A 27,710-nucleotide genomic window follows, 5' to 3' on the forward strand; every position below is an offset into this window, starting at 1 on the left:
TTTGCCATTAACTTTATGACACATCACAAAGAATAAGTTTCTTCTACAGGCAGCATGCCAAAGGTGAAATAACAGATCCTCAGGAGACTGACATTTCAATCCCAGCTCTACCATTAATTGCGTGATTTTGAACAGCTGACTGTTTTCTCATTCCCTAAAATGAACATAATGCTTGCACAATCCACCTCACTCTGGTTGAGAGAAAAATGCTTTATATAATAAAAAGTGTTTTATAAGTATAAGCTATTTTACTACAAACCATACTTTTGCCACTTATTTAAAAAAAGAAAACTTTTACAAAATATTTTTTCTTTGAAGAAATCAAAACATTTCCACATATTTTCTCACTAATCTTCAAAACATCCTCATTTTATACATGGAAAACTTGTATTTTCCATGATTTAAATGGATTTGTGCAGTGTTATAAAGTAGAACACGGGTAAGATGATCAAGGATCTAGGGGCAAAAAAGACCTTAGTAAAGTCAACTTTCTCATAAAGTTTTAATATTATTTTTTCTTTTTACACCATTGTCATTTCCTGACATAACCTCTCCAGTAAATAAATCTGTACCCTCCCACCCCACTGCTGTCCTTCAAAGAAAAACAATTAAGCAAAGTCAACAGACAGCAGAACTTGCATCTGAAAGCGTAGCCAATATTCTGCCCCCTTCTCCCTATGGAGAAGAGGGAAGTTTATTTCTTCCTCTGTTCTCCCAGGTCTTGGTATTACAATCAGCCAGAGCTGAGATGTTTTGTGGTATTATTCTCATTTACATAACTGTAGTCTTTTTATATGTTGTTCTCTACCCTTTCATTTTACAGATGGGTAAACTAAGGCCCAGAGAGGCTAAGTGATTTGTCCAAAGCTACCTAGCAGAAGCAGTGATGAATCCAGACTGCAACTCCAGGGACTCTGTTCTTTCTTTTGGAACACATCATGATTCCCATCCCAATCGATGTTCTTCCAACTACCTCTCCACGAAGCTACTCCACAGAAATAACAGTAAATAGAGTATTTAAAAGGAATTTTACTTTTTTGATAAAATTAGTTATTACTGTTGCAGTGTATTTAAATCAAAACTTGTTTCCATAAATGTCACATGACATATAATTTGTCATTCCTCAGGTTTGACATTTCTTCTTTTGGTCACAGAGATTTATGAAATGGAATAGCAGAGGAGTTATCAGCAGAGGGGTATATGTCATAATAATATATGGATGGAATATCTACACCAATATTGTTACAGACCCTCCTAAATATCTAATTAGGCATTACCCAAACTCAGTCCAAAGGAAAAAGATAACATCACACTGGCATATACATTAATCTTCCCCTGGGCCTCGAAAAAATTGCTGCTTAGCAAATTAGATTTCCATCGGAAAAAAAAGTCAATCTAATTATACTCAGTGAACAATTCATAAACAGAAAAAATCCCAATGAAAAATTATTTTCTATCATTTTAACTTGGAACAATTTGGGAGGGTGAAATCTAAAAACATGTTCTACTATTAGCTGGAAAACAGCATTGATGAGAAAACATTAATTTAAGGTCAATAACCCCCAAAATCATGTAGTAGTAATACCAAAGTGTGGATATTGGCCAGTAATACCGTTTTTGGATGGTGAAAATGATGGAGTATATAGTAACAATTTTTATATTTTATTAATAAATTAATAAAATTTGTTTTAGTAGCAAAAAGCCTGATCCTGCCAATAATAAGCCAATAAGTTTGAAGCAGCTCAAACCCTGAGAAAGATGATATTCAGGCATTATAGTTTCATTAATCAATGCCATTAGTGAAAAAAAGGAATTCTAGAGCTACTGAGTATATTTTATTCCTTATAGTAGATGGGTAAGTACTATATCAAAGCACTTTGTCAAAGTACACTATTATACTGTATCATATTCTACAAATAAGACTATCACACTAAGTTTTTTAGCACAGTTTTGAATAGTTCACTGATACTTGGCCCTTCTGCTATTTGTCCCCAATCCCCACCTTGCCACCTACAAAAGTGTATATTTTTTCTAATCTAACAGGACTTGAGAGAAGTGAGCTTTAGCCTTCCATTCAAATTATAATTCTATAAAGTCTAAATATATGCCAAGCATCGTATATGCCAAGCATCAAGATAATTTCAATTGTATTTATGTAAGAACTTTAAGGCAATACTAAGATTCAATTTGTATAAAGTTGAAAATTTCACTTAAAAAACCCAGATCTTCATGCATACAAATTTCCTGAAAATGTTGGTAAGAGATCAATTATATACACATGCATATGCATGTATGTATATGCACATATGTGTGTGTGTGTGTGTGTGTCTATGTATCCCTAATGAGTTTACTCATCTATGAGAGAGGAGGCTATAATCTAGTGACAAGAGTAGTGGGTTTAGACTTACAGCCCAGAGACCTAACCCAGCTCAGAAACTTACACTACCTCTGGGGCTCTGGCCAACCACAGGACTCCCTAGGTTTAAGCTTCTAGGTCAGTAATGGAAATATTTTCTGGAAATCAACATGGAACCTATTCTCAGCACCAAAATAATTAGAGTGTATGGAAATAATGCCAGATATTCCATGACTAGAAATTGTTTTCATCTCACCTTGTAAAAGTAAAAGGGACTTAGATCAAGAACTTCAATGATCCAGGGAAAACTACGAGGTGAACTATATGCAAACAGAACAATCTCCAAACAGCAAGCCATTAAAGAACGATGAAATATATCCTGTTCCAAAAGAACCTTTAAAAAAAAGTTAGTTTAGTTAACCTTAATGCCTTCATTTTTTGAAATTAAGGTTATAGACATTAATCATAGTAAAGTTATAGAAATTAAAAAAGAATGTATCTAAATTATATTGATATGCTAAAACAATGAATATGAAAGTTTATGAATGTAAAATGTTACATATGAATGAAAGTTAATGAATATGAAAGTTTACGAATAGCCTAAAAGTTACTAGATTAGTATCTAATTTAATTCCACGAAGGCACCTCAGTTGTCAATGAAACATCAAAATTCAGAAAAAGGAAAGCCTTATAATACAACTGTATGGCATAGCTTCATCATCATCACAATGAACACTAGCTACTACACTTTGCTATAGGTGGTGTAAGGCACATGGGAATGTTAAGAAACAGTGGTAGTTATAACGGTAGTGATCATAAAAGATACCCTAGAGCTTGCTTTTTTGGAAGTGTCATTGATATCAGAATGAATTTATAGATATAAAGCTATCATAAAAGTACAGCGATATGCACATAACTAATGGCATGCCCTCCTAGGTAATATAAAATTGCTGCGTTTTTAAAAAGTATTTTTGAATTAAAGGACAAAGGAACCTTCTCCTTTATGGTCCTTTCTCCCCACAAGTCCTTAACATTTTCTTCTACATCACTAATTGTGGCTCCCTCCTTGTTGACCTGACCCTACTCTTCTTACTTGTACTATTTGTTAGAGTATGAAAGAGAATATCTAATCATTTCAAGAATTTATGCTGGAGAACTGAGGATGGGGATGGAGAGAAAAATGACAAATCTGTTCTCTTTGGTTGTTCTTGAATTCTTGAAATGCTTTGTGTTTAATGAATAAAATGTTAATCTACTTACAGACATGTCCATTCCATGAAGTCGTCGTGTTTCCTGAACCATTATGGTCTCTAATATTTTATAGTATAAGATCTCTGCCAATTTTAATCGATTTATAGCAAAATCTACAATAGAAACAAAAGAGTACATGCTAATAAAAATCAATAGTTAATAAGTATCCAGGAGAGGCAATTGGTTATAACATCCATTCTTTTGCAGACAAGATGTAGTCCTTTGCAGTGTTGTGTTAAATGACTTTGCATTTCTTACCTATGTGAGATCCTGGTTGATCATCTGTCGACTGAGTATAGTGCTGACAAAAACATTCTCCTATACTTTTCACTATGTTCATGATGTTTTCCATAGGATTACGTACACAAGACCTATAAAATATAACATGAGTAAACTAATATTGAAAGAAATGATGTTATATCATTTGGTGGCTGAAGTTCTGTACTGTGCTGTAAACTTAGCTATGTAAAATAAAACACATTATTTTTTCCCCTTCCCTCCCTGCTACCTTCCCACTCCCTCCTCGAGAAAGCATACAATTTTGTATAGGTTCTATGCATACATTCCTATTAAATACATTTTCACTATAGTCATGCTGTGTAGAAGAATTAAAATGAATGGAAGAAATCATATAACAAACCAAAATGTAATACACACAAAAAAATGATCTGCTGCATTCTGTGATTCAATTCCATAGTTCTTTCTCTGGATGTAGAAGGCATTATGCCTTAAAAGACCACTGGGAATTTTTTAAGTCCTTGCATTGCAATGAAGTTACAAGTCTACCAGAAAAAACTCTCACACGCTGTGGTCGTTGCTGTGCACAAAGTTCTCCTGGTTCTGCTCCTTTCACTCAGCATCAGATCGGGTAAGTCTTTCCAGGTCTCTCTGAAGCCTTCCTGTTCATCATTTCTTATAGCACAATAATATTCCATTACATTCATATACTATAATTTATTCAGCCATTCCCCAATTGATGGGCATCCCCTTGATTTCCAGTTTTTGGCCACCTCAAAGAGAGCTGCTATAAATATTTTTGTACATGTGGAACCCTTTCCCATTTTTATGATTTCCTTGGAATATGGTCCTAGAAGCAGTATTGCTGGGTCAAAAGGTATGCATATTTTTGTAGCCCTTTCAGCACAGTTCCAAATTGCTCTCCAGAATGGTTGGATGAGCTCACAGCTCCACCAACAATGAATTAGTGTTCCAACTCTCCTACATCCTCTCCAACATTTATCATCTTCCTGTTCTGTCATGTTTGCCAATCTGATAGGTGTGATGTGGTACCTCAGAGTTGTTTTTGATTTGCATTTCTCTAATCAATAGTGATTTAGAGCATTTTTTCATATGAATATAGACACCTTTAATTTCTTCCTCTGAAAACTTCCTATTCATGTCCTTTGACCATTTATCAATTGGGGAATGACTTGTATTTTTGTACATTTCACACGGTTTTCTATATATTTTAGAAATGAGGCCTTTATCACAGACACTAGCTGCAAAAATTCTTTCCCAATTTTCTGCATCCCTCTGAATCTTGGTTGCATTGGGTTTGGTTATGCAAAAACTTTTCAGTTTAATGTAATCAAAATTATCCATCTTGCACTTCATAATGCTTTCTATCTCTTCTTTAGTTAAAAATTCTTCCCTTCTCCATAAATCTGATAAATACACTATAACTTGCTCCATGAATTTGTCCATAGTAGCAATCTTTATACCTAGATTGTGTACCCATTTGGACTTTATTCTTATGTATGGTGTCACACGTTGGTCTATGCCTAGTTTCTGCCACACTGCTATCCAGTTTTCCCAGCAATTTTTGTCAAACAATGAGCTCTTATCCCAGAAGTTGGGGTCCTTGGATTAATCAAACAGTAGATTGCTATATTCATTGCCTACTGTGTCTTGAGTACCTAGCCTATTCCACTTGTCTACCCTTCTGTTTCTTAGCCAGTACCAAGTGGTTTTGATAATTGCTGCTTTTATAATACAATTTGAGATCTGATAGGGCTAGGCTACCTTCCCTAGCATTTCTTTTCATTAGTCCCCTTGATATTCTGGACCTTTTGTTTTTCCAGATGAATTTTGATATTATTTTTCCAGCTCTAGAAAATAATTATCTGATAGTTTCATTGGTATGGCACTAAATAAGTAAATTAATTTAGGTAGAATTGTTATTTTTATTATATTGCTTGAATCACATTTTTATCATCATCTATGTATATCCCTTTTATACTTCATAACAGATGTACAATTCTCAAGATTAACAAGTATCACTTTGTTAATTACCAAAGTAAACAGTTTGCCCAAATTGAGTAACAAGTTTTTCTTTTCCCCTGTTTACCTTTTTATGCCTCTCTTGAGACCTGCATTTGAAGATTGAATTTTGTATTGAGTTCTGGCCTTTTTGTCAGAAAAGTCTGGAAATCCCTTATTTCATTGAATGCCCATCTCCTTACCTGAAATGTTATGCTGAACACTGCTGGATGTGGCATCCAGCAACTCTTGGATGTAGTTCCAGCTCCCTTGCCTTATGGAACATTATATTCCAATTCCTTTGATCTTTTAATGTAGAAGCTGCAAGGTCCTGTGTGATCCTGACTGTAGTTCCTCGATATCTGAATGGTTTCTTTCTGGCTGCCTCTGGATCTAGCACTTGTGGGCAGTTTTCCTTTATGATTTCTTAGAAGATATTCTCCAGACTCTTTTTTTCATCATGGCTTTCTGGTAGGCCAATAATTCTTAAATTTTCTCTCCTGAATCTATTTTCCAGGTCAGTTGTTTTTCCAGTTGGATATTTTACATTTTCTTCTATCTTTCATTCTTTAGATTTTGTTTGATTGATTCTTGATGTCTCATAGAGTCATTAGTTTCTACTTGCCCAATTCTAATTTTTATCAAATTGTTTTCTTCAGTTAACTTTTGCATCTCTTTTTCCATCTGTCCAAGTATTCCTTTTAAAGAATTATTTTCTCCAGTTAGTTTTTGTACTTCCTTTTCCATTTGTCCAATTTTCCCAGTTAGATTTTGTGCCTCCTTTTCCATTAGTTCAATTTTCCTTTTTAAAGAGCTGTTCTCTTCATAGAATTCTTTTTTCATACTTTTAAAATCATTGGCCAGTTTCTCTTCTATTTCCTTCTTCAGCTGTTTCCGGAGAGCTCTTTGTGCCTATAAGCAGTTCATACATAGTCCCTTCTGAAGTTTCAGATGGAAGCACAGTCTCAATACTGACCTCTCTGGTATTCGTGTTTTGGTCCTTGTCCTCACAGAAAGATTCTATGGTTTTTTCATTCTTGCTTTGCTTTTTCTTACTCATGATGATGATGCTTTGTGTATTGTGGTCTCTGGTTCTTTCAGCTAGAAGCTGAAGAACCTGGTATTGAGCTGGCTGGTGTAAGAAAGCAAAGAGCAGGTGTCTTTTTTTCTTTTTGTCTTGTGTTTCCCTGGATTAGCCCTGGAGTTAGCTTGTTAAGTGTGGAGGAGAAGTGGTCTGGTCACAGGAGATCTCACTGGAGGTAGAGCAAAGGCAAGCTCAGGGCTTGGTGATCCTGGCTGCCTTCTCATTTCCCCTGGAGCTCTGAGGCATACCTGGGTCCTAATGCAAGGCTCCACCCCCCTGGGCTCCAGATCTCTGGGTTGGTTTGCTGAGGTGGGGCTGTCATCACAGTAAGTGGAATATTCCTAGCCTCAGATGCTACAAGACTGTTGGCCCCTTCTTGCTGATCCCACTGATTCAGGATTTTTCTGAGAAAATATTTTATGGTTCTTTTGAGGTCAACAAGGGCAAGGGGAGAGCATTTACCAATCACTCTGCCTTTTTGGCTCCCGGAATAAAACACATTATTAAAATAAAGAAGGTATAGTCTTTAAATCAAATGACCATGCAGTTCTTGGGATTCCGTTTTGGAATTGACATACATAAGCAGAGGTGATTTAGTATACAGCTATATTATGGGTACACACACATTATACTAGAGTTATGCTAGAAGGCTGATGAGACAATATGGTGTAAAGCACTGACTTTACCTCAAAGACTTATTAGCTGTGTGACCTTGGGCAAGTCACTTAACACTTGTAAAATGAGGGAACTGGCCTTGATATTTAAGGTCTTTTGAAGTTCTAAATCTATACTTCTATTAACTATGGCAGTGTTAACACAGATACTCGGATATCACACAAAGACTCATGGAGTTGGAAAGAACCTTAGAAGTCATTGGGTATATAACTCATTCCCTCTTCAACAACCCCAATGAGTATTTATTACACCTTTGTCTGAAGAACACTTGTGAAGAGGTACTCACCACCTTCTGAGGTAGCCCATCTTACTTCTGCATAGCTCTGTTTGAAAGAATATTTTCTTAAACCAAGCTTAAATCTACCTCTACAATTTCTATTCATTGCTTCTGGTTGTGGTCTCTGAGGCCACCTAGAACAAGTCAAATCCCTCCTCCATGGACAAGTTCTTCAAATACTTGAAGATGGCTATTCTATTCTTGCTAAGTCTACTCTTTAGGTTTTTTATATCCCATTCTTTCAACCAGTTTTCATACTGGTTGAATCTTAAGGCCTTTTACCATCCTGACTATCTTCTCTGGATACTCTTCAGCTTCTCCCCAAAATGAGGTGCTAAAACCAGTAAACAATACTCCAGATGGGATCTGACCAAAAAAGCTGCAGTTCCTTTTCTCTGGAGGATTTCAGGGTACTTTTAGAGCCATAACAGAATATCACAATCTTCCTTGAATAATCTTCCTCCAGAGTTCTAGGGCATTTTCACATTTTCTTAACAATGGTAGATTCAGAGGATAGCTGTAATACATCCTAAATTTTGTCTTAACACAACAGAAAATTTCACATGAAGTTGTGACCAAAGAACCGATTATTGCTCTGAGCAGAATAAAAGCAGACACAGAAAAGACACTACACTAGTGGTCATTCTTGACATTCTACCTATGCCTAAAGCATGCATTTCTATTAGTAAAAACCACTCCCCTTTGGCAGTTTTTATCTTTTCATTTCAAAGAAAGGTAAGAATCCAACAGTAAATATCAATCCTAGGTTTATTCTACTCTGAAACCTGAATGGAGCCTGATTCAGTCCTTCCAACTTAAGACAGCTTCTATTTAGTTGTTTCTGTTTTTACCAATGACTTTTGCCTGCTAATCAGCGGAACAAGAGCACTAATGAATGGTGGTTAGTATAATCCTATTTCCCAAGTTATTCTAATGCTCATTGCTTTCATGTTTCAGTATCAATATTTAGTATCATCATATATTCCATATAACTACAACAAATCACATTTGTATAGTACTTTATAGTGTGTAAAGGCTTTTTCCCTCCACAAAACCCCTATTTTGTATATCTTTTAGAGTGAATTATATCCTTTAGAAATCTTTATGAAATACATTTCCTGTTCAAGTAATTTTTTTTTTTAATAAACAATCCCTTTTTGGAGGAAAAGAAGCAAAACTTCCATTCCACTTTTCTATACTGATTTAGAAGGTGTGTAATTATAAAACAATTTTCTTCAGAAGTTTAAAACCATTAGCCTAAACAATGGCCTATTTCAAAAAGAAAATGATGTGTAACAGTTTGTAGAATGTTTGCAATTATCAAGAGTATTGACATTTCCTTTCCTCTCATCTTCTAAACCCTTCACAATTTGGTTTCTGACTCCTTCATTCAACTGAAACTACTCTCTCCAATGATTTCTTAGTTGCCAAATCACTGAATAGCCTCTTCTCATCATCCACCTTGACTTCTTTGCAGCATCTGAGATTGCTGATCACCACCTTCTCTTGGATACTTTCCTCTCTAGGCTTTTGTGGTTCTGTTCTCATCTGGTTCTCCTTCAAACTATCTGACTGATGCTCCTCATCAATCTCTTTTGTGGGCTCTTCATCCAGGTCATACTAACTAATTATGGGTATTCACCTTTGCCTTAGGCCCACTTCTTTTTTCACTCTATGGTATCTCATTTGGTGATCTCGACAGCTCAGATTTAGTATCGTCTCTATGCAAAGGATTCTCAAATCTATGCAACCTGGCCTAATTTCTTTTCGGAGCTCCAGTCATATCATGTCATCAACTGTCTTTTGGACACTTGGCATCTCAAATTCAGCATGCTCAAAAGAGAACTTACCTTTCATTTAAAACTCTTGATGTTTCTAAACTTTACTCTTTAGAAACTTCATGTTTCTAAACTTATTTATTGTCAAGAGTACTACTATCCACCATCCTCCCAGTTACCAAGACTTTTAACTTCAGTGACATCCTTCAACTATTTACTATCATTTCCATAAATTCAATCCATTGCCAAATCTTGTCACTTCAACCTTTACATCATCTCTCTACACATCTCCTCTCCATTCACATGGTCATTAACTTAGTTCAAACCCTGATCACCTCTTGCCTGGACAATTGCAAGAGTTTCCTAGTTGTTTTCCTGCCTCAAGTCTCTCCCCATTCCAAACTGTCCTCCACACAGCTGCCAAAGCGATTTTCCTAATGCAAGAGGGATAACCATATCTCCCTGTGGTCAATGAGCTCTAGTCATTCCCTGTTACCTTCAGATTCAAATACGAAGTCCTCTGTTGGGCATTTAAAGCTCTTCACAATCTTGTACCTTCCTACTTCCCAGTCTTCTTATGCCTTATTACTCTTCATGTCCCCTAAATGGCATGCAGGACACTTGCAGGGAATTATAGGACAGCTATCCTGTCCTACTCATCTCTCCTCAAACACAATGATTGCTCTATCTTGAGGCTTTACATCAGCTATCCCCCATGCCTGAAATACTCTCTCTTAGTTACCCGGGTTTCCCTCAAGATTCAGCTCCAATCAAACCTCTTGTGAGAAGTCTTTTCTGGTCCTCAGGATATCCATATTCCATTTGCCAGCACCTTCCTCTCTGGATGACCTTCCATTTACTCTGTATGTATCTTGTATGTGCCTTGTTACTAGTATGTTATCTGCCCTATTTAGAATGGCAGCTCCTTGAGGGCAATGACTGCTCTTGTCATTCTTTGTGTCCTCAATGCTTAGCATGACACCTGGCACAGAGCATGCACTAAATAACTGCTTGCTGAATGATTCATATTAGAAGTCCAACGCACAAGGTGTTACATAATTTTTCTAAGTTACAAACTTGCACAGCATGGGCTTAATTGGTACAACTACACTTACTAGACAGGTAAAAAAATCTACTTCAAATAAGAAAGCTATGCCTCAAGGGCTATGAGAAGTACAGGAAACTTATTAAAAAGAAAAACCTAGGAGTTAGTAGTTGTGTGCTTACTCAAAAATATTCACAAGTTGCTCGCTTGGTGCATTTTTCAGTCCAGCCACAATGTTCTGTAATCGGCTCACACTCTGGGTTGCTGAAGCTACAGGGGTAGTAACAGCTTCCTTTTCTCGTAGATACCGACGTCCAGTCAGTGGAGTAGAAGGGGCAAATGATCTTTTCTGTCAGGAAGGAGAGAGAAACCTCTGAGATTCAGAAATTATGCTTCCTTTCTCAAAGTGTTACTAATAAAAGAAAATCACATGCAAATCCTTCACTGAAATCATGTTTCATCGTAGAGAAGAGCATTTTTTCCTATCCTGCAATCTACCTGCAAAATGTTGGGCATTTCTACCTTTTATAACTGAATATTACTTTTAGTTTTTCAAAGCATTTTATGCTATTTCATGTAATCCTTACAAAAATCCCACAAAATGGTTAAGACCAACATTGATTCTCATAGTATCATATAAGTTAGTTCGAAGGAGCCTACAAATAAGCAAATCAATCTCCTCATTTTACAGCTGAAAAGACTTGCCCAGAGAGGGGAAGTGAGTCACCAAGGTGGGAAGTAGCAGAAGAGGACTCTGAGTCAAGGCTCTCTGCCTCCAACTCTAGCACTCTTTCATATATGTTGTCTCAATTTACAAATGAGATTTGCAAAATGAGATAAAATGAGCCCCTTAAGTTTACATGACATTAAAACCTAGAATCCCAGGTTTCCTACCTACCAAACTAGGCCCCATGCACTGAACAAATCCTCTAGCAAGCAAGTGAAGGCATGAGAGCATTTTAGCCATGGCTGTGATAAACCAAGGGTGGAGTTACAGGGGCTGAGATAAAGCTGAGGGAGAAGAATAAAGTCTATGTCAGAGGTAGGAGGTCAGTCTAGAAATATCACAGGCAAAGGGAAGCTAATTAATAAGAATATCTCACTCTGTTCCCTTCTCTCCATCTACATGGCCACCATCGCAATTTAGGTCTCACCTCTCACCTGGCCCACTGCAATAGTATACTCAATGTCTCTCCTTACATCTACTCTTTCCCTACTCTAAACCATTTTCCACTCTGGTACCAAAGTGATATTCCTGAAGTGCAGATCTGACTATGTCACATTCCTGCTCAACAAACTTCAAGGGCTTTCAGGATAAATAAAATATTTAAAAGCTACTACCATCTAGCTTGAACTTACCTTTCCAGGCTAATCACACATTATTCTCCTCTTGTGCACTCACCATGTATATTACCTCTGTAAACATCCCTGATATCCCTTAAATATAACATTTTACTTTCTGTCTATGTGACTTTATATATATTAATCTATTCATTTACCTAAAAGACTGTCTCCCTAACCCACCAAGGCTAGATGTGCAGAAGCTATTCACAGGCATAATCCCATTCTAACCACTACAGGAACCTTCACCTAGTCTATTTCTAACCCAGGAAAGCTTACTCCTCTTCAGGAAAGGAGTTGGTGGCCACCAGATCTAAGGGTTTCAATAAATTAATGCCAAATTTAGTCTGAACACCCAACCAGCTTAGCCCACTGTAGTTCTGAACTCCCAAGCTCACATGATCCCCCAACCTCAGCCTCTAGGCTAGAATTACAGGTATCCCCCACCACACTTGACTTCTCTATGATTTCACATAGGCTATTTGTCCCTCATCCCTGAAATGTTTCCTTCCTCACCTCTGCCTCTGAAAACTCCTAGTTCCCTTCAAACCTTTAGCTCAAATGATACTTCTTACACGAGGCTTTCCTGACTCCAACAGTGTTAGTGCTAACCCTTGAAATTACTTTTAATTTATTTTGTATTTATTTATCTGTACATGTGGTGTTTCCCCCAATAAAATGTAAGCTCCTTGAGGGCAGGAACTGTTTCACTTTTATCTTTGAATCTCCTGGGCCAGGGCCTGGAAAAGTATCTATCCAAACTGAACATCAAGAGATGAAAATATACAGTCAGAGATAGCAAGTATAATCCAAAGGATCTGTAATTATGTCAACATGAATTTTCCCTTTAGTGTCACAGAGTCCCAACTACATCCATCTCCTTTCTTATGTTTGCCATAAATAGTTTGCTCAGTGTGCTGAAGGCCCTTCTTCATGTCCTATGGACATCCCAAAGATACTTGTGGTACATACACTGCCCTTAGCTATCCCTTCTCTCACTTCATGACTGGCTCATCTTCTTTAAACATATGGTTCTCTGATATTGTCCTTTACACTAATTCTTCTCCACTGCTCTTTATATGCTATATGCTGCAGTCTACTCACACCCATCATACACTTTTCCCTGCACTCTCAAAGCTACCACATTGCACAACTTGTAGCATACAACAATGTTGATATTTTTAAAAATGTGCTTTTTTTGTCCTGGCAAAAAGTGGGGACATTAAAGGAATTCTCTAATTTCTCAAAGGCAATCTAGGTCACTCTTCTTCTATTCAATTCTGGACCCAATTCCTTGTCTATTTATACTATCTGTGCTTGTACAAGCCAGATAGATATTGATGGAAAAGTTGTACATGTTGACCATCTAACTGTATGTCATAATCTGGACAAGAATTGCTTCATCCACTTGGTCTCTCATGGGTGGCTTGTTAGGTCAAATTCTTTTGTGGATACTGATGTTTTCCAAGATGCTCTGCAATATTCCAGGGCAAGATATGCCCATTACAATGAAGTCAGCAAAGAGAAGCACCCAGTGGACCTCATCATCCCTAAGGAATCTCCTCCTTTGATCAACACAAACTTCCCAGTTTTATAACTAATACTTATTATCAGAAGGTTGAACAAGGTCATCTCTATTATTACATCTTTTAAGGAATCTTAAATAACTTCAAGGTACGCAACATAATCTTGTCAAAAATAAGGCAGTGTTGAGGTATACACCCAAGAAATAAAGCAAAAAGCCTAAAAAGTTCTCTTTTTAAAATCTCTCTGGCTACCAGGTTCATGAGAATATAGGCTAATACTGGAAATTCAAGATTTTATTACAAAAAGATGCTTGTGTTCTGGTAGTAAAATGACATATGGTTACACTGAAACCTGAAACAGTTTACATACCTTTGCAAAATGCTGCTGAAGGTTACATTCCACTTGGACTCTTGCAATTAATTTTCCTGCAGGGGTGTCACCTGTAAACTTCTGAGGACTTCCGATTTCCTCTTCTGCATCTGCTCCCAAGAAAACCCTTTCATCAAAATCACCAACTGTAAGAACATATTCTTCGTATTCTTTATTTACTGCTTTGCTGAAAAGAAACAGTATTTTAAGTTGATGAATAAACATTTACTTAAAAAATGAATTTACCCTAACTTAAAGATAGAATCAAAAAGTCCAAGAAAACTTTTACTGTCCTGACTGAAGTTTTATTGACTTTATCTGTATTTACTAATATTGGGAACTCCCCCTTATTTCTTCAGCACTCTCACTATCCACTAGGAAATCCTCATGACTTTGAAATACAAGGGTACAGAAAATACAGACTAACTTGCAAACATCAAGGAAGATTAACCTAGTCAAGGAGAACAAAAAGATTATCAGCTAGGGAATGACTGCTTCAAAGTATGTACTTTTTTTGACATACCAAGTTACTATTTTGCTGTACATCACACTTAGGAATGCTAAAATATCTTTCTACATTCAAACTGAAGTCATTAGGCCAATACTTAAAGCCAAGTTTAAGAACTATTCATCTCTTATCTCTAAATGAGGGGAAAATTCGAATTCTTTGGAGCTATTCTGATATAAATAATCCATACCTGTTATCTGCAAAACTGGAAATATCCAAGAGGCATTCTCCTTTTAAAATCTGTGGAGGAAAAGATATTCAGAAACTTCTTATAACTTAGCTAGAGAAACTTACCAAAAATTTGAAATAAGTTGAGAAGTAAATAAACATATTTATTCTAAATGTGGAAGACAAATTCACTATAATGAATATTTGAAAAACATATAAAGTCACCAACAACTACAAGTTAAAGATATATATGATCACTATTCAAAAACCTGAAGGTACAACAGGTTAGGAAGAGTGTTCTTTGTGGTCCCAAAGGGGCCAGAAAAAATATTACTGAAGTTGTAGAGACGGTGATTTAAATTTGATATAAAGAAAAACTTCTCAACAAATAGAACTGTCCAGTAGTAGAATGGACTATCCTAGGAGGTAGTGAGTTTTCCAGTGCTGAAGATCTTAAAGCCTCAGGTTTGATAGTCACAATTGGGGATGCTATCAAGAAAGAGTTCTGTCCAGGTAAGGACTGGACTAGAGTTCCTTCTGATTGATTATATTATACTAAATCATGTTCACTAATTTTGGGAAAACTAATAAAAATTATAAAAACCCAATGGTGGGGTGGCAAGGAAAAAGATATAGTGTGATGCTGCCTTTACAAATGGATACATTCTTTCTGAAGAGAAATTGACAGTGCCCAGCAAGAACTGCAAACTTGACCACAATCTCTGACCCAGTGATTCTAATATTGGGAACAGCTCCCCCCAACCCCAAGAGGCAGCTTTAAAAGAAAAAACTATCAGTTTAAAGTTATATTATTTGTAACAGTGGAAAAACTGGAAATATTCAACTATTGAGGAATATATGGATAGGGTTTGGGTTAAGGAGAACATGGCACACCAACATGAAGGTGAGTCTCCATGCAATGTAGCAAATACTAAGAATATGTGGAAATAAGAAAAAGTGCAAAATGGAGTAATGCAACATGGAAAAATCAGAATTGAGTGACCATATTTTTAAACTTGTTTTGTGAGACAAATAAAAAAATATCACATCCATGGAAGGTGGATAGCATATGTGCAAGTATGTATAGATATATTAATGTAGAGAATCCTAAGGATCAGAAAGGGAGATAAAGTTGTTGCAAGGTTGCAATTGCCATGTACATGTCTAAATATGCTTTTTATTGTAAAACTGAATAGACACCAAATAGTTTTATTTTGTTTTTTTGGAAAAAGTGAAACAAATTACAGTTTTTAGGTGGGCAGAAGAAACAGTATACCATCTTGATCTAGGACAATGCAAAGAAACAAAATACAGAAATAAAGAATATTTTCTTCAGACCAGTGAAGATTACTTATGTAAATGAAATACTAATAACTCAGGACACAGTGGAGTCCCAGCTCTAACCCAGAGATACATCAGTGCTGGCACCAGGAATTCTAGATTTGCTTGCTTAGCTTGGCTCTGAGTCGAATATGCAGAAGTGTCAGGGATTAATTGGAGTACCTTATGCACAGGAGACAGCTGACCTCAAAGCTAGGAAAACCTGAGTTTACATCTTACTTTGGACAGTCACACAACTGTATGTGTGACTAAGGGCAAGTCTCTTGACCTCTCAGTGCTCCAATCTAAGACTATCAAGTCACACAGAAGATGCCCACCTGCTTTAGTAAATGACTTCCCTTCCATAGGAGATCCTTATACTAATGAAATCAAAAGCATGGGTCTTGTGGTCTAATCATTAAAATGTAAGCTGGGCAAGAATTATGGCTGCTTTTTCCTTTGTATTGGGACACAGTAAGTGCTTAAAAAATTTCTGCTGACTGAGTGTCCCTAATAATTCTATTTAATAAGAAAAAAGTATTCTCCCCACAATTAAAATAAACTACATTATTCCATTTTCTTCCTTCTTTTAAGGTTCTAAGTACTTTACGTTTAAGTCTTTATCCTTGTAGACTTTACTAAGTTATATGTTGTGAGATATGGGTCCATGTCCATTTCCTGCCAAATTATTGTACATGTATTTAATAATAAATCTCTTTTGAAGTTTTAATTTTTATAGGTTTATAAAACAATTTTTTGGCACATATTTGGTTGGATATCTGGCTTCTCTATTTTATGCCCAGTACCAAATAGTTCCAATAACTGCTTTGTATTATGTTCCAAAGTCTGGGAAAGCAGGAACTTCATTTCAAGGACAACTATAAAATGATAATAAATGAAATAAACCTAAATAACTGAAAGGATATTAATTGTTCAGAGTAGAGTCAGTTTAAATATAATAAAAATAATACTCTCTCAATTAACTTCTTTATATTTACTGTAACACCAATCAAAATACTAAGTAGTTTCTTTATGAAACTGTATAAAATCTACTTCCTGGCTGGAGTATGGGGTAGGAAAGGGTGTAGAGTCCTGAACTGTAATTTCATTCATGCAGGGAGTTCGTATTGTAGAAACTTGTTCCACTACTGCAGCTCAGCAACTCATCTATCATTTATAATGTCAGAGAGTTGCCTGGAACACAGAGACCCAAATATAGTCACAAAGCTAATATGGGTCAAATACAGAACATAAACCCAGACCTTCCTGATTTCAAGGCAGTGCCTATCCCTTGTAATATGCTGTTTCTTATTAAAAATTGTAATTAAATATATATATGGAAAAATCAGCAAGAATTTCCAAGGGCATATCATTAGTCATTTTTAAATATGCAGGTGTGATCCATAATGTGAATATTTGAGGAAAGAAAACCACTATATACGGAAGTTTGAGTAAGGAGCAAGTCTTTACCATAGAACATTAAAGCGGGAAGGAATCTTAAAGATCACCTAGCCCAACCGTCTCATTTTACAGATGAAAATTTGAGGTAAAGAATTTGAAGTAACTTGCCAAGGGTCCTCCATCTAGCTAGTGAGAGAACTGGAATTATAACCAATTTGAAAAAGTTTAACAGTGAAAATGGAATTTACTGAAAATGACTTTGATAACCACTTGAGGTTTTATTTATCTCATAACAGACACTGTACCTTTCTATCAAATAGTTTTGAAATATACGGTTTAAAGTAATGCTCCTTTATCCCTTTTGCTTCTACTAGAAGTCCATCATGCAGCTCACAGAGTGTAGCAATGATACATGGAGGTTCTTCAGAGGCTTTAAAGTCAGAAGTATGGAAATCAGGTGGTAAACCTAAGGTGGCACAAGGGGAAAGAGAAAGAAGGAGGAAAAAAAAAAAGAGAGGGAGAGCGAATAAGGTTATTTTTTTAAATGCATTTTTAAATAATTAGAAATCATTTACTTTTACAAATAAATGAGGTCTTACCTTTGAATGACAGATTGAGCAAATCTCTTCTATTTGGGCACATAATGGCATTTGTGAAAGTTAGATCCAAGCAGCACAGAAGTAAATGATAAGAGTTTACTAAATCATCTCCAATCATACGAAAGTTACCTTTACAAAGAACACAAAGACCACAAACTATCATGTCAAATATGAACAAGTTCATGAAATACAAATATCAATTACTAAAACACCAATTTACCTTTGGTATAGACAAAGAGCGTCCAACAGAAGTTAAAGAGATCTTTAACAGTGCAAGGAACTCGTCTAGAAAGGGAAAAAAAAAGTTACACTAAATTTCACTATTCTCACTAGTATTCTAGAATAAAAACCACACCAAAGTTTTTAAAGTTTAGCAGTAAGCAAAATGAGAAAATATTAAATCAAATGACACATAAATTTCATTCACCTTACCTCACACTTCCAAAACATGGGGCCAGTTATTTGTGGTCCATGTACTAGATTCAAACTTAATAACATTTCCAATTAGCAAGTACCATAGGATTTCTTAAATTAAGGAACAAACAAACTTTCCCTACTCCCTTTGAAAAATGCAGAGAGGAGGCAGCCAGGCAGTGCAGTGGATAGAGTACTGGCCCTGAAGTCAGAAGGGACTGAGTTCAAATTCTAGACATGTGACCCTAGATAAATCACTTAACCCCCAATTGCCTCAAAAAAAAAAAAAAAAAGGAAAGAGAAAAAAGAAAAATAGAGAAATACTATCTTGAAATTTCAGTCATAAGTAATGTATGAATGAATATATTTAACTTCTTTGCACAAATAACATTAGCTGCACTAATACATGTTGGTTGGACTCCGAATTGATTAAATTATTTTGGAAATAATTTTTAAATTACAGATGAAAAAAATCACTAAACTGTTTATATGCTTTGACCCACTGATCTAACTGTTGTGCATTTACTACAATGGCATGGGCAATGACAAAAAGAAAGGTCCTTACATGTAATACTAAATTCATAACAGCATTCTTTGTGGTAGAAAAAATTGGAAAGAAAATGGGTGCCTACAGGGTGAAGAACAGTTAGATAATAGTACATGAATATAATATACTATTGAATTTTATGAAATGATAAACATGAACAATTCAGAGAAACAAAGGAAGACATGTTGGTTGGTTGGCTAGTTGGCTGTTGTCCTTCGTTCTCGAAGAGGACCAATATGATATCACTAGGCTAGAGTAAAGTTTCAATGTGTCTGACTGTGACACTTTCAATATGACTGATCAGATCAATAAGAGCTTGGAATGCTCTATCACAGGTCAGGCACAAATAGTTCATGTGAACATTTGAAGCATGTGACATGATTCTAAATGAATAAAACAGAACCAAGAAAACAAAACATTACAGTAATATAAACTACAAAAACTAAAAAGTAGTCCAACTCTAATGAGCTGAAATGAACAATCTCAGGGTAGGACAGGCCTGTACAACATATAGCCTGTCAAAGGACTTTGGGCAATCTGCGAAAAATATAGAGGATGTAAAACAGGCCTGCATAACATACTGCCTGTGGGTTGGTATGTTGTGCTGACCTGGTTTAGGAGAACTGAAAAAGAAGTATAATATCTCCCTCTCAGTAGAGAGGAGGGGACTATGGATCTGAAATTTAGTATAATTAGCTATGGCTACTGAATCCACAGGCCTTGCTTCAATGTTTTCCTGTATCACAAGGAAGGGTTCAATGGAGATGAGTAGGCAGATAAGCAGAAACACATATGGCTCAAAAATTAAAGGCAAAAATAGAACTTTTTTAAAAAGTTAAATAATAATAATAGCTAGTAAAATACTATACTTTAATGTTTGTAATGTGCTATACATATATCATCTCATTTAATAAGAGTTTTACCTCTGTTTTCTACTCCGTGGCAATTTTGGTGGCTCCTCATATGGATTTCTAAATATGTCCAAAAAAATTGGCTCAAATTTTTTGAAAATCACAGTTGACACCTCAAAGTTTCTCTCCAGCCTTTCTATGCGTTCACGAAATTCCTGTGGCAGGTTTGACATGTCTATCCACTTCTTCATTTTATTAAAAAACTGAATTAAACTTAGAAAACAAAAAGAAAAGCAACAAAATCAGTTGGGATTTTTTAAATCACTCCACATGATGAATTTAAAAAATAAGATAAAATTTTCAGGGAAGAAATATTTTTAGTTATACTACTATTCCTTATGAAAAACACTGTTACACAGCTACCAGCCCTAAGTTTGTGAATTTTTTATCCTCATAGTCTCACTTATATCCTAAAGCATATTCTCTGTATATAGTTCCTTGTATAATTAACTTTGTACATGATATCATCAACTTTCGTGTAAGTGCTCATATGGCAAGGATTATATTTTGTACTTTTATTTATTCCCCACGGCACCTAGACACTGCTTTGGACATGGAAAGAACTCAATAAGTATTTGTCATGTGAGAGCTAGATTCACTAAATGGGCTAGAAAAGACATGAGAAAATGGCACTTTCAGATTCAGTCAATGTTCAGTTGATTTTGATTAACTGTTATTTATTATAAGTGAAGGCTGAATGTTTTGGGGGTAGAGAAGGATACAGTCAGATGTTTCTATGATATCAAAACAAAAGACATCAATTATACTTTTTAAAAAACAATGCATGGTGTCTCATTACAAAATAGGTTTGGGATGAGGGCACAAAAACAGAAACTTAGAAGATTAAGATTAAACTTAGGCATTCAAGTCCAAAGCTTAGTTTCAATCACTTAAAAGATATTAACCAGATATATGATGAACAGAATGACTTTCTTTAGCATATCAATCAATAAACAAACATTAAATTCCCTATGTGCCAGGAACTGGAGAAAGACAAAAATGAGTCTCAGCCCTCAAAAAGCTTATGTTCTGTGGAGAGGAAATGATACAGACGTAAAAATAAACATAACATGTATGTAAAATAATTTTATTGATGTGGCACTAACGACAGGGGACAATCAGTAAAGGCCTCATGAAGAAGGCAACACAAGCTGAGTTTCTAAAGGGAGAGTTTCCAAGAGACAGAAGTGAAGAGGAAAAGCACTCCATGCATGGAGGACAACCTGTACAAAAGCATGGAGATAGACGAGAAATGGAATGTAAAGGGAGCAGGAAGTAGGCCAGTTTGGATAAACTATACAATACAAGAGGATGGGCCTGGAAGGGAATTAGGGACAGATTGTTAAATCCTTTAAATGCTTAAGAGAGGTGTTCATATTCAAACATAGATACAATAGGGAGCCACTGGACCTTTCTGAGCAGGAGGATGACATGATCATATTTGTGCTTTAGGAATATCACTCTGTTCATTGTATAGAGAACAGACTAGAAATTGGAGAGATTTCAGGCAGAGTGATAACCAACTAGGAATCTATTATAGTAGTCCAGGTAACAGGTGATAAGGACTTGAACTGGCAGTGATCTTGCAAGTGGAGAGAAGGGGATGTAATCTGAGAAATAAAATAGATGTAGAATTGTCAAGATCTGGCAACTCACCTGCATACAGGGGTGGAGGGTGCGGAGGGGAGATTGGGTAGAGGAAGAATGACTCCAAGGTTGCAAACCTGGGGGGACTGAAAAAACTCTTGTGACCTCAACAGAGGAAGGAAAGTTAGAGAGAAGGGTGTATTTTAAGAGACCTCCATTACTGGGACAATAATTCATTATTTGACAAAAACTTCTGAGAAAGCTAGAACTATGTAAGACAGAAATTAGGTTTAGACCAAAACTTCAAACCACATGCCAAATCTGCTCCAAATGGATATGAGTTAGATAAAAAATGTCACATTTTAAACAAATTAGAGGAACGAGGAAGGATTTTCCCTTTGAATAAAAGAGTTCATGACAAAATAAAAGAGAGGATCAAAGAAAATAAAATGGTAAGTTCAATTATACAGTATGACATTTAAAAGCCTGAATAAACAATACCAATGAAGTTAAAATTAGAAGAGACAGAGCTGACTGGGAAAAATCTTGGCAGCAAGCTACTCTGATAATGATCTCATTTCCAAGATATATAAGGAATTGATTCAAATTTATAAGAATAAGAGTAATTCCCCTAATAAATAGTCAAAGGATATGAATAGGCAGTTTTCAAAGGAAGAAATCCAAGCTATCACTGGCCAATTTATTCATATGAATAAATGCTCCAAATCACTAACAATTAGTAAAATGCAAGTTAAAGCAACTCTGATGATTGTAATGATCAACCATAACTCCAGAGGATAAATGAGGAAGCATACTACTCACTTCCTGATGGATTCAATATGTAAAATGAGACATATATTTTGAGACATGACGAATTCAGAAATTTGCTTTACTTTACTGTGCATATTTGTTACAAGAGTTTTGTTTTGTTTTTTCTATCTAGGAGAGAGAAGAAATAGATGATGTTAATTTTTTAAAAAAAGGAGGGAGGGATTGGGGAAAAAGAATGAGTTTTGCTTTGGAAATGTTAAGTTCATGTTAGAAATGTCTAACATAAATGCAGCTGGTGATATGGAACTAAAGTCAGAAAAGAGATAGAGACTAGGTATATAGATCTGAGAGTCATCTTAATTTTAAAAAAATCTATCAATCAACAAGCACATATTAATTGCCAACTACGTGCCAGGCAGTGGGGATACAAAAACAAAAAAATTAAACAATCCCTGCTCTAAAGGAGTTAATATTCTCTCACAGTAGAAATCATATACATATAAAAGTATATAAACACTAAATATAAATTTTAAAAGAAATATAAATGTTTATTGACCAATATGTGTAGAACAATACAGAATAAATACACAGTAGTTGGAGGAGAAAGGACACCAGCAATTAGTGTTGAGGAACAGGAAAGACCATGTAGGAGGTGGTGCTTCAGCTGTATCTCAAAGAAAGTGAAAAATTCAATAATAAAAAGGCATGGAGGGAGTGTGTTCCAAGATGATCATAGAGATGGTTACTGACCATGAAAGAGCTGATGAGATCATAACAGAAGAAAAGAAGACCCAGGAAAGAACCTTGGGATACATTCACAGTTACAGAATAAGTGTATCCAATACAGTAAAGTGTGATATATGATACAGTAAAGTATGATAAATTATGATACAGTAAAAGCAGATTAAGATGGAGCAGCTAGACAAATAGGAAGAGAACTGAGAGCAGTGTCATGAAAACTCAAAGAGGAGAGATTATTCAAGAGAAGAAGGTAATTGAGAGTGTAAAATTCAGAAGGGATACATGAGAAAAAGCCATTAAGTTTGGCAATTAAGAAGCCACTTGTGACTTTGAAGAGAATAGTTTCAGTTGAATGATGAGGTTGGAAGTTAGACTGTAAAAGGTTGAGAATAAATAGAAGAAGTGAAGGCAATCTGTGTAGACAGTTTTTTCCAAGAGTTTGGTTGTGAAAAGGAGAAGAGATATAGGATGACAGCCTAAAGGGATGTGAATGTCTTTTAAGGAAAGGCTAGACTTTAAGCATGTTTGTCAGAACAAGGAATGTTCCACTAGACAGGGACAGGTTGAAGATCAAAGATGGGGAATGAGGTTGGGAACCTTCCAAGAGAGAGGAATGGATTGAATAATATAAGTAGAATACAAGAATAGCCTATCTTGCTTCACTAGATTATTTTAAATAAATATTTTCATAGACATTCTCTCAGACAGAATGTGATTGAGTTGGAATATTGCTGTGATGTAGGAAATGACAAGCTGATTAATTTAGCAAAACATGGAAAAATTTGGACATATGAAAAAAGATGCTGTTCACCTTTAGAAAAACAGGTGACAAATAGAAATAAGTGTAGTACAGTCTTAGACATATGTGTGCAAGTATATATGTGTATATGTTTATAGATATATCTATATATGTGTGTATCTGTAGCTTTCTTGGGGGATGGAGGAGGAATGGAAAAAATAAAGCAAAAAGTGCACAATAGAAAACAAAAGAAAGGATGTAAAGAAAAGCTGGACAGCTTTGAAAAAATTGTGTAATATTTATTATATGTGTTTTCTTGAAATGAAAATGTATTGCTTTACAGTGAATCCTTTTTTATGTTCTGCTATGTACATGGCAATTTTTTTCCTTTTCTTATTTTGTATTTAAGTTTAAAATAAATTTTAAAAACTTTTTAAAAATCACTGAAGAAAAGAATTCCTTAAAAGTTTAATTAGGACAGGTGTGATGCTACAAGATATCAAGAAACAATAAAACAAAGTCAAAAGAGTGAAACAGTAGAAGAAAATATGATATATCTCATTAGAAAAACATTTGATCTGGAAAGTAGATTGAAGAGAAATAACTTCAGAATTATTTGATTACCTGAAAGCCACCATCAAAAAACCAAACCTAGTCATCATATCTCAAGAAATTATCAAGGAAAACTGCTCCAATACCTTAGATCCAGATGGTAAAATAGGAATAGAAAGAATCCACCAATCACTTCCAAAATGAAAACTCCCAGGAATATTATAGCCAAAATTCCAGAGATCCCAGGTCAAAGAAAATATTGCAAGCAGTTGGAAAGAAACCATTCAAATACTGTGAAGCCACAGTCAGGATCACACAAGGTTTAGTAGCTTCCATGATATAGTAACAGAGGGTTTGAAATATGACATTCTGGAAGGCAACAGCTAGGATTACAACCAAGAATAACCTACCCAGAAAAACTGAGTACTGTATAATCTTTGAGTGAGTGCATGAGTGGAGGGATATTTAACGAAAGAGGACTTTAAAGCATTCCTGATGAAAAGACTAGAGCTGAATAGAAAATTTGGCATTCAAACACAAGACTCTCAGAAATCACAAAAAGGTAAACAGGAAAGGGTAATCATAAGGGACTCAAAATTAAACATGCTTATATGGAAAGATAATACATGTAACTTCTAAGAACCTTATCATTATTAGGGCAATTAGAAGGAATCTACATAGAGACCATGAGTGTGACTTGATTATATTGAGATGATTTCTTCCCCCTCCCCCCAAAAAATGAAGGGATAAGAAAGAGGGATGAACTGGGAGAAAAGGAAAGAGAGAAGCAGAATGAAGAAACTTTTCCCCATAAAAGAGGCACACAAGGAAGAGCTGTGGAGGAGAAAATGGGATGTGGGAAAATGGGAATGGATGGAGGAAAAAAATATATGTACACACTTAGTTCAGTACAGAAATTTATATTACCTGATAGGGAAATAGGGCAACAAATGAGAGTTATAGTGTTGGGGGATGGTAAAAGAGAAGATGGATAAGGGAAGTAGTAGTCAGAAGCAAAACAGATTTTTGAGGAGGACAAGATAAAAAGACAAATAAAAACAACAGAAAATGGGATAGAGGGAAATACATAGTAATCATAACTGTGACTGGGAAGTGGATAGCAAGAATGGAATAAAAATTAGAATCCAACAGTATGTTGTTTATAAGAGACATGCTTGAAACAGAAACACACACACAGTCAAAATAAAGGGCTGGAGCATAATCTAATATGCTTCAACTGAAGTAAAAAAGACTGGGGTAGCAATCATTATCTCAGACAAAGCAAAAGCAAAAACAGGCCTAACTGAAAGGGATAATCAGGGAAACTACCTTTTGCTAAAAAAGTACATATCAAGTAATATAAAAAAATTTTGCAGCAAATTTCTCTGATAATGGTCTTATCTCTCAAAGAGGTGTAGAACTTAAGTCAAATTTATAAAAATAGGAGCCATTCCCCAATTGATAAATGATCAAAGATTATGAACAGGCAGTTTTCAGAAGAAGAAATCGAAGATATCTATGGTCACAATAGAAAAAGTGTTCTGAAAAGGATCTACATGTTCAAAAATATTTATAGCAATTCCTTTTATGATGGCAAAGAATTGAAAATGGAGAAAATGTCTATCATTTGGGGAGTGGCTGCACAAGTTGTGGCATATGATTGTGATGTGATAATGATATTATAATGCTATAAAAAATGACAGAGGATGGTTTCAGAAAAAAACATGATGGCCTATATGAGGTGATGCAAGGTAACGTAAGAAGAACCAGGAGATTGTTGTGCACTGTTACACAGCAATGTGGTTTTAAATGTTTCCAGACCCAAGACAGTTTAATCCTCCTCCTTTTCCTCCTCTTTGTCCTGGCTGATCTAGAAGTACTGTAATTTGCAACTCCCTTTGCTATTGGCCACCACCCAGAGTCAATCCCAAATCTTTAAGTATTTCTTTGTCAGGTGCTTCAAATACTTTTTAGAAAATGTCACCTCTGATGTCACAGTTATCTTACCCTTGCTTCTCTCAATGGTTATGACTCCACTACCAAGGTTGTCAGCCTTTCTGTTCACTTTGATTCATTCTTGTAAAAACTGCTCAAATTAACTATCATCTTCCACAGGATGGGTACAATCCATGGTAAATTTGAGGACATGTTTCTTTTTTTTCCTGCCTTTCATCACAGATTTCCTCACGCCATTGCAATAAAGAAGCCAGAAAGACTTGTGCCTCTTTTACCAGGCTATTTTCTTTTCATAATTTTCTTGCATCATTCTCATTTCTTTTCCCAATTTTTCTTCAACTACTCATCTCTTTCTTTAACTCTTCCAGGAATTCTTGTTGGACTTGGGTACAATTAGCATTTTTCTTTGGGGGCTTTGCTTTTAATTGTTTTCATACTGTTGTCTTCTGAGTTTATTCTTCCCTGCTGCTATAGTAGCTTTTTAAGGTCAAGTTCTTTTCTTTATTGTTGTTTGCTTATCTTTCCAGTCTATTTCTTAATTTTGAACTTCTTGTTAAAATTGGGCTCTGTTCATCAGAGGGTGGGGAGGCACTCTCCCAAGCTTCCAGCTTTTTCATATTGTCTTTAGAGCTAGTTCTGGGGATCTGCATGCTTTTGTTGCTTCCAAGGTGGTATGATCCAGGGAAAGATGTGGTCACTGCTCTCCTGTTAAGTAAACTGGTCTTTACACAGGAAGGGCCCCTGTTCCCTTGCAGTCACAAGTGCTAGTGCTCCTCTCCACTTTGGAACTGTGACCCAAAAATGCTTATAGTCAGTAGAATTGCCAGTCAGTGCCAGCTGTCCACAATGTCTGCCAACAGTCACCTGTAATCTCTTTCAGACCAGTTATCTGACCCCCTTCCTATCTCTTAGCTGAGAGCTCCCAAAGCTACTGCTGCTACTGTCTCCACTGTTGCTACTGCTGTCCTCACTATTGCTGCTGCCTGCAAGGCCCACAGCTGGTACTGCCACCATGCTCTAGGCTGGCTCCCACCCCAGTGTCACAGACTTTTCCTGCTGAACTCCAACATTATGTTAGGCTGGAAAAATGTCTCATTCTGGTCTTTTGTTGGCTCTGATGCTCCAAAATTTGATTTGAGGGATTATTTTAAAGTTGTTTGGAGGGTAACGTTGGGAGAATTCTGCTGGGTTGCTGCCTTCTTGGCTCTGCCCCTAATGGCATCATTTTTACTTACAAGTTACAGAACTATGTTAAAATGAACTCACTATGATAAATTTAGTTTGCAAGTATAGAACCTAGAAAGGAAATTCTACAAGTAAATTAAAAAACAACCACAACAAAAAGCTGGAAAAACCACAGAAGGAAAAGATCAGAAAGAGAAATGACAGCAAATGGTGTTAGTATTTTGTTAAAGTAGATATAAAAATTTTAAAATAAATTATAAATAATTTGTAGTTTAGAGTTCTTTGCTTAATTTTGCTTTATTTGAATGTTTATTTGGTTGAAGGTTTCTAAATTTAGAATTTTTTAAAA

At 35.7% G+C, this 27,710-nt stretch overlaps 1 protein-coding gene and 1 pseudogene across 2 annotated transcripts in view; both read right to left on the reverse strand.

The window, feature by feature from the left end:
- Nucleotides 1-27,710, reverse strand: part of RBL1 (RB transcriptional corepressor like 1) — a 66,888-nt gene that overhangs the window by 28,114 nt on the left and 11,064 nt on the right. The window contains exons 3-12 of one of the 2 annotated variants that reach the window (XM_072631504.1): nucleotides 19,843-20,043; nucleotides 18,179-18,243; nucleotides 17,959-18,087; nucleotides 17,665-17,825; nucleotides 14,661-14,710; nucleotides 13,963-14,149; nucleotides 10,908-11,074; nucleotides 3,866-3,978; nucleotides 3,617-3,720; nucleotides 2,613-2,750 (exon numbers count right to left, since the gene is read on the reverse strand). In XM_072631504.1, coding sequence (XP_072487605.1) covers nucleotides 2,613-2,750; nucleotides 3,617-3,720; nucleotides 3,866-3,978; nucleotides 10,908-11,074; nucleotides 13,963-14,149; nucleotides 14,661-14,710; nucleotides 17,665-17,825; nucleotides 17,959-18,087; nucleotides 18,179-18,243; nucleotides 19,843-20,043 — 1,315 coding nt within the window. The remainder of the gene's footprint in view (nucleotides 1-2,612; nucleotides 2,751-3,616; nucleotides 3,721-3,865; nucleotides 3,979-10,907; nucleotides 11,075-13,962; nucleotides 14,150-14,660; nucleotides 14,711-17,664; nucleotides 17,826-17,958; nucleotides 18,088-18,178; nucleotides 18,244-19,842; nucleotides 20,044-27,710) is intronic. The other variant, XM_072631505.1, reaches the window with a different exon arrangement.
- Nucleotides 25,963-27,190, reverse strand: LOC140529627 (large ribosomal subunit protein eL22 pseudogene; annotated as a pseudogene).

This window comes from Notamacropus eugenii, chromosome 1 (genome assembly GCF_028372415.1).
Source record: "Notamacropus eugenii isolate mMacEug1 chromosome 1, mMacEug1.pri_v2, whole genome shotgun sequence".
NCBI lineage: Eukaryota > Metazoa > Chordata > Mammalia > Diprotodontia > Macropodidae > Notamacropus > Notamacropus eugenii.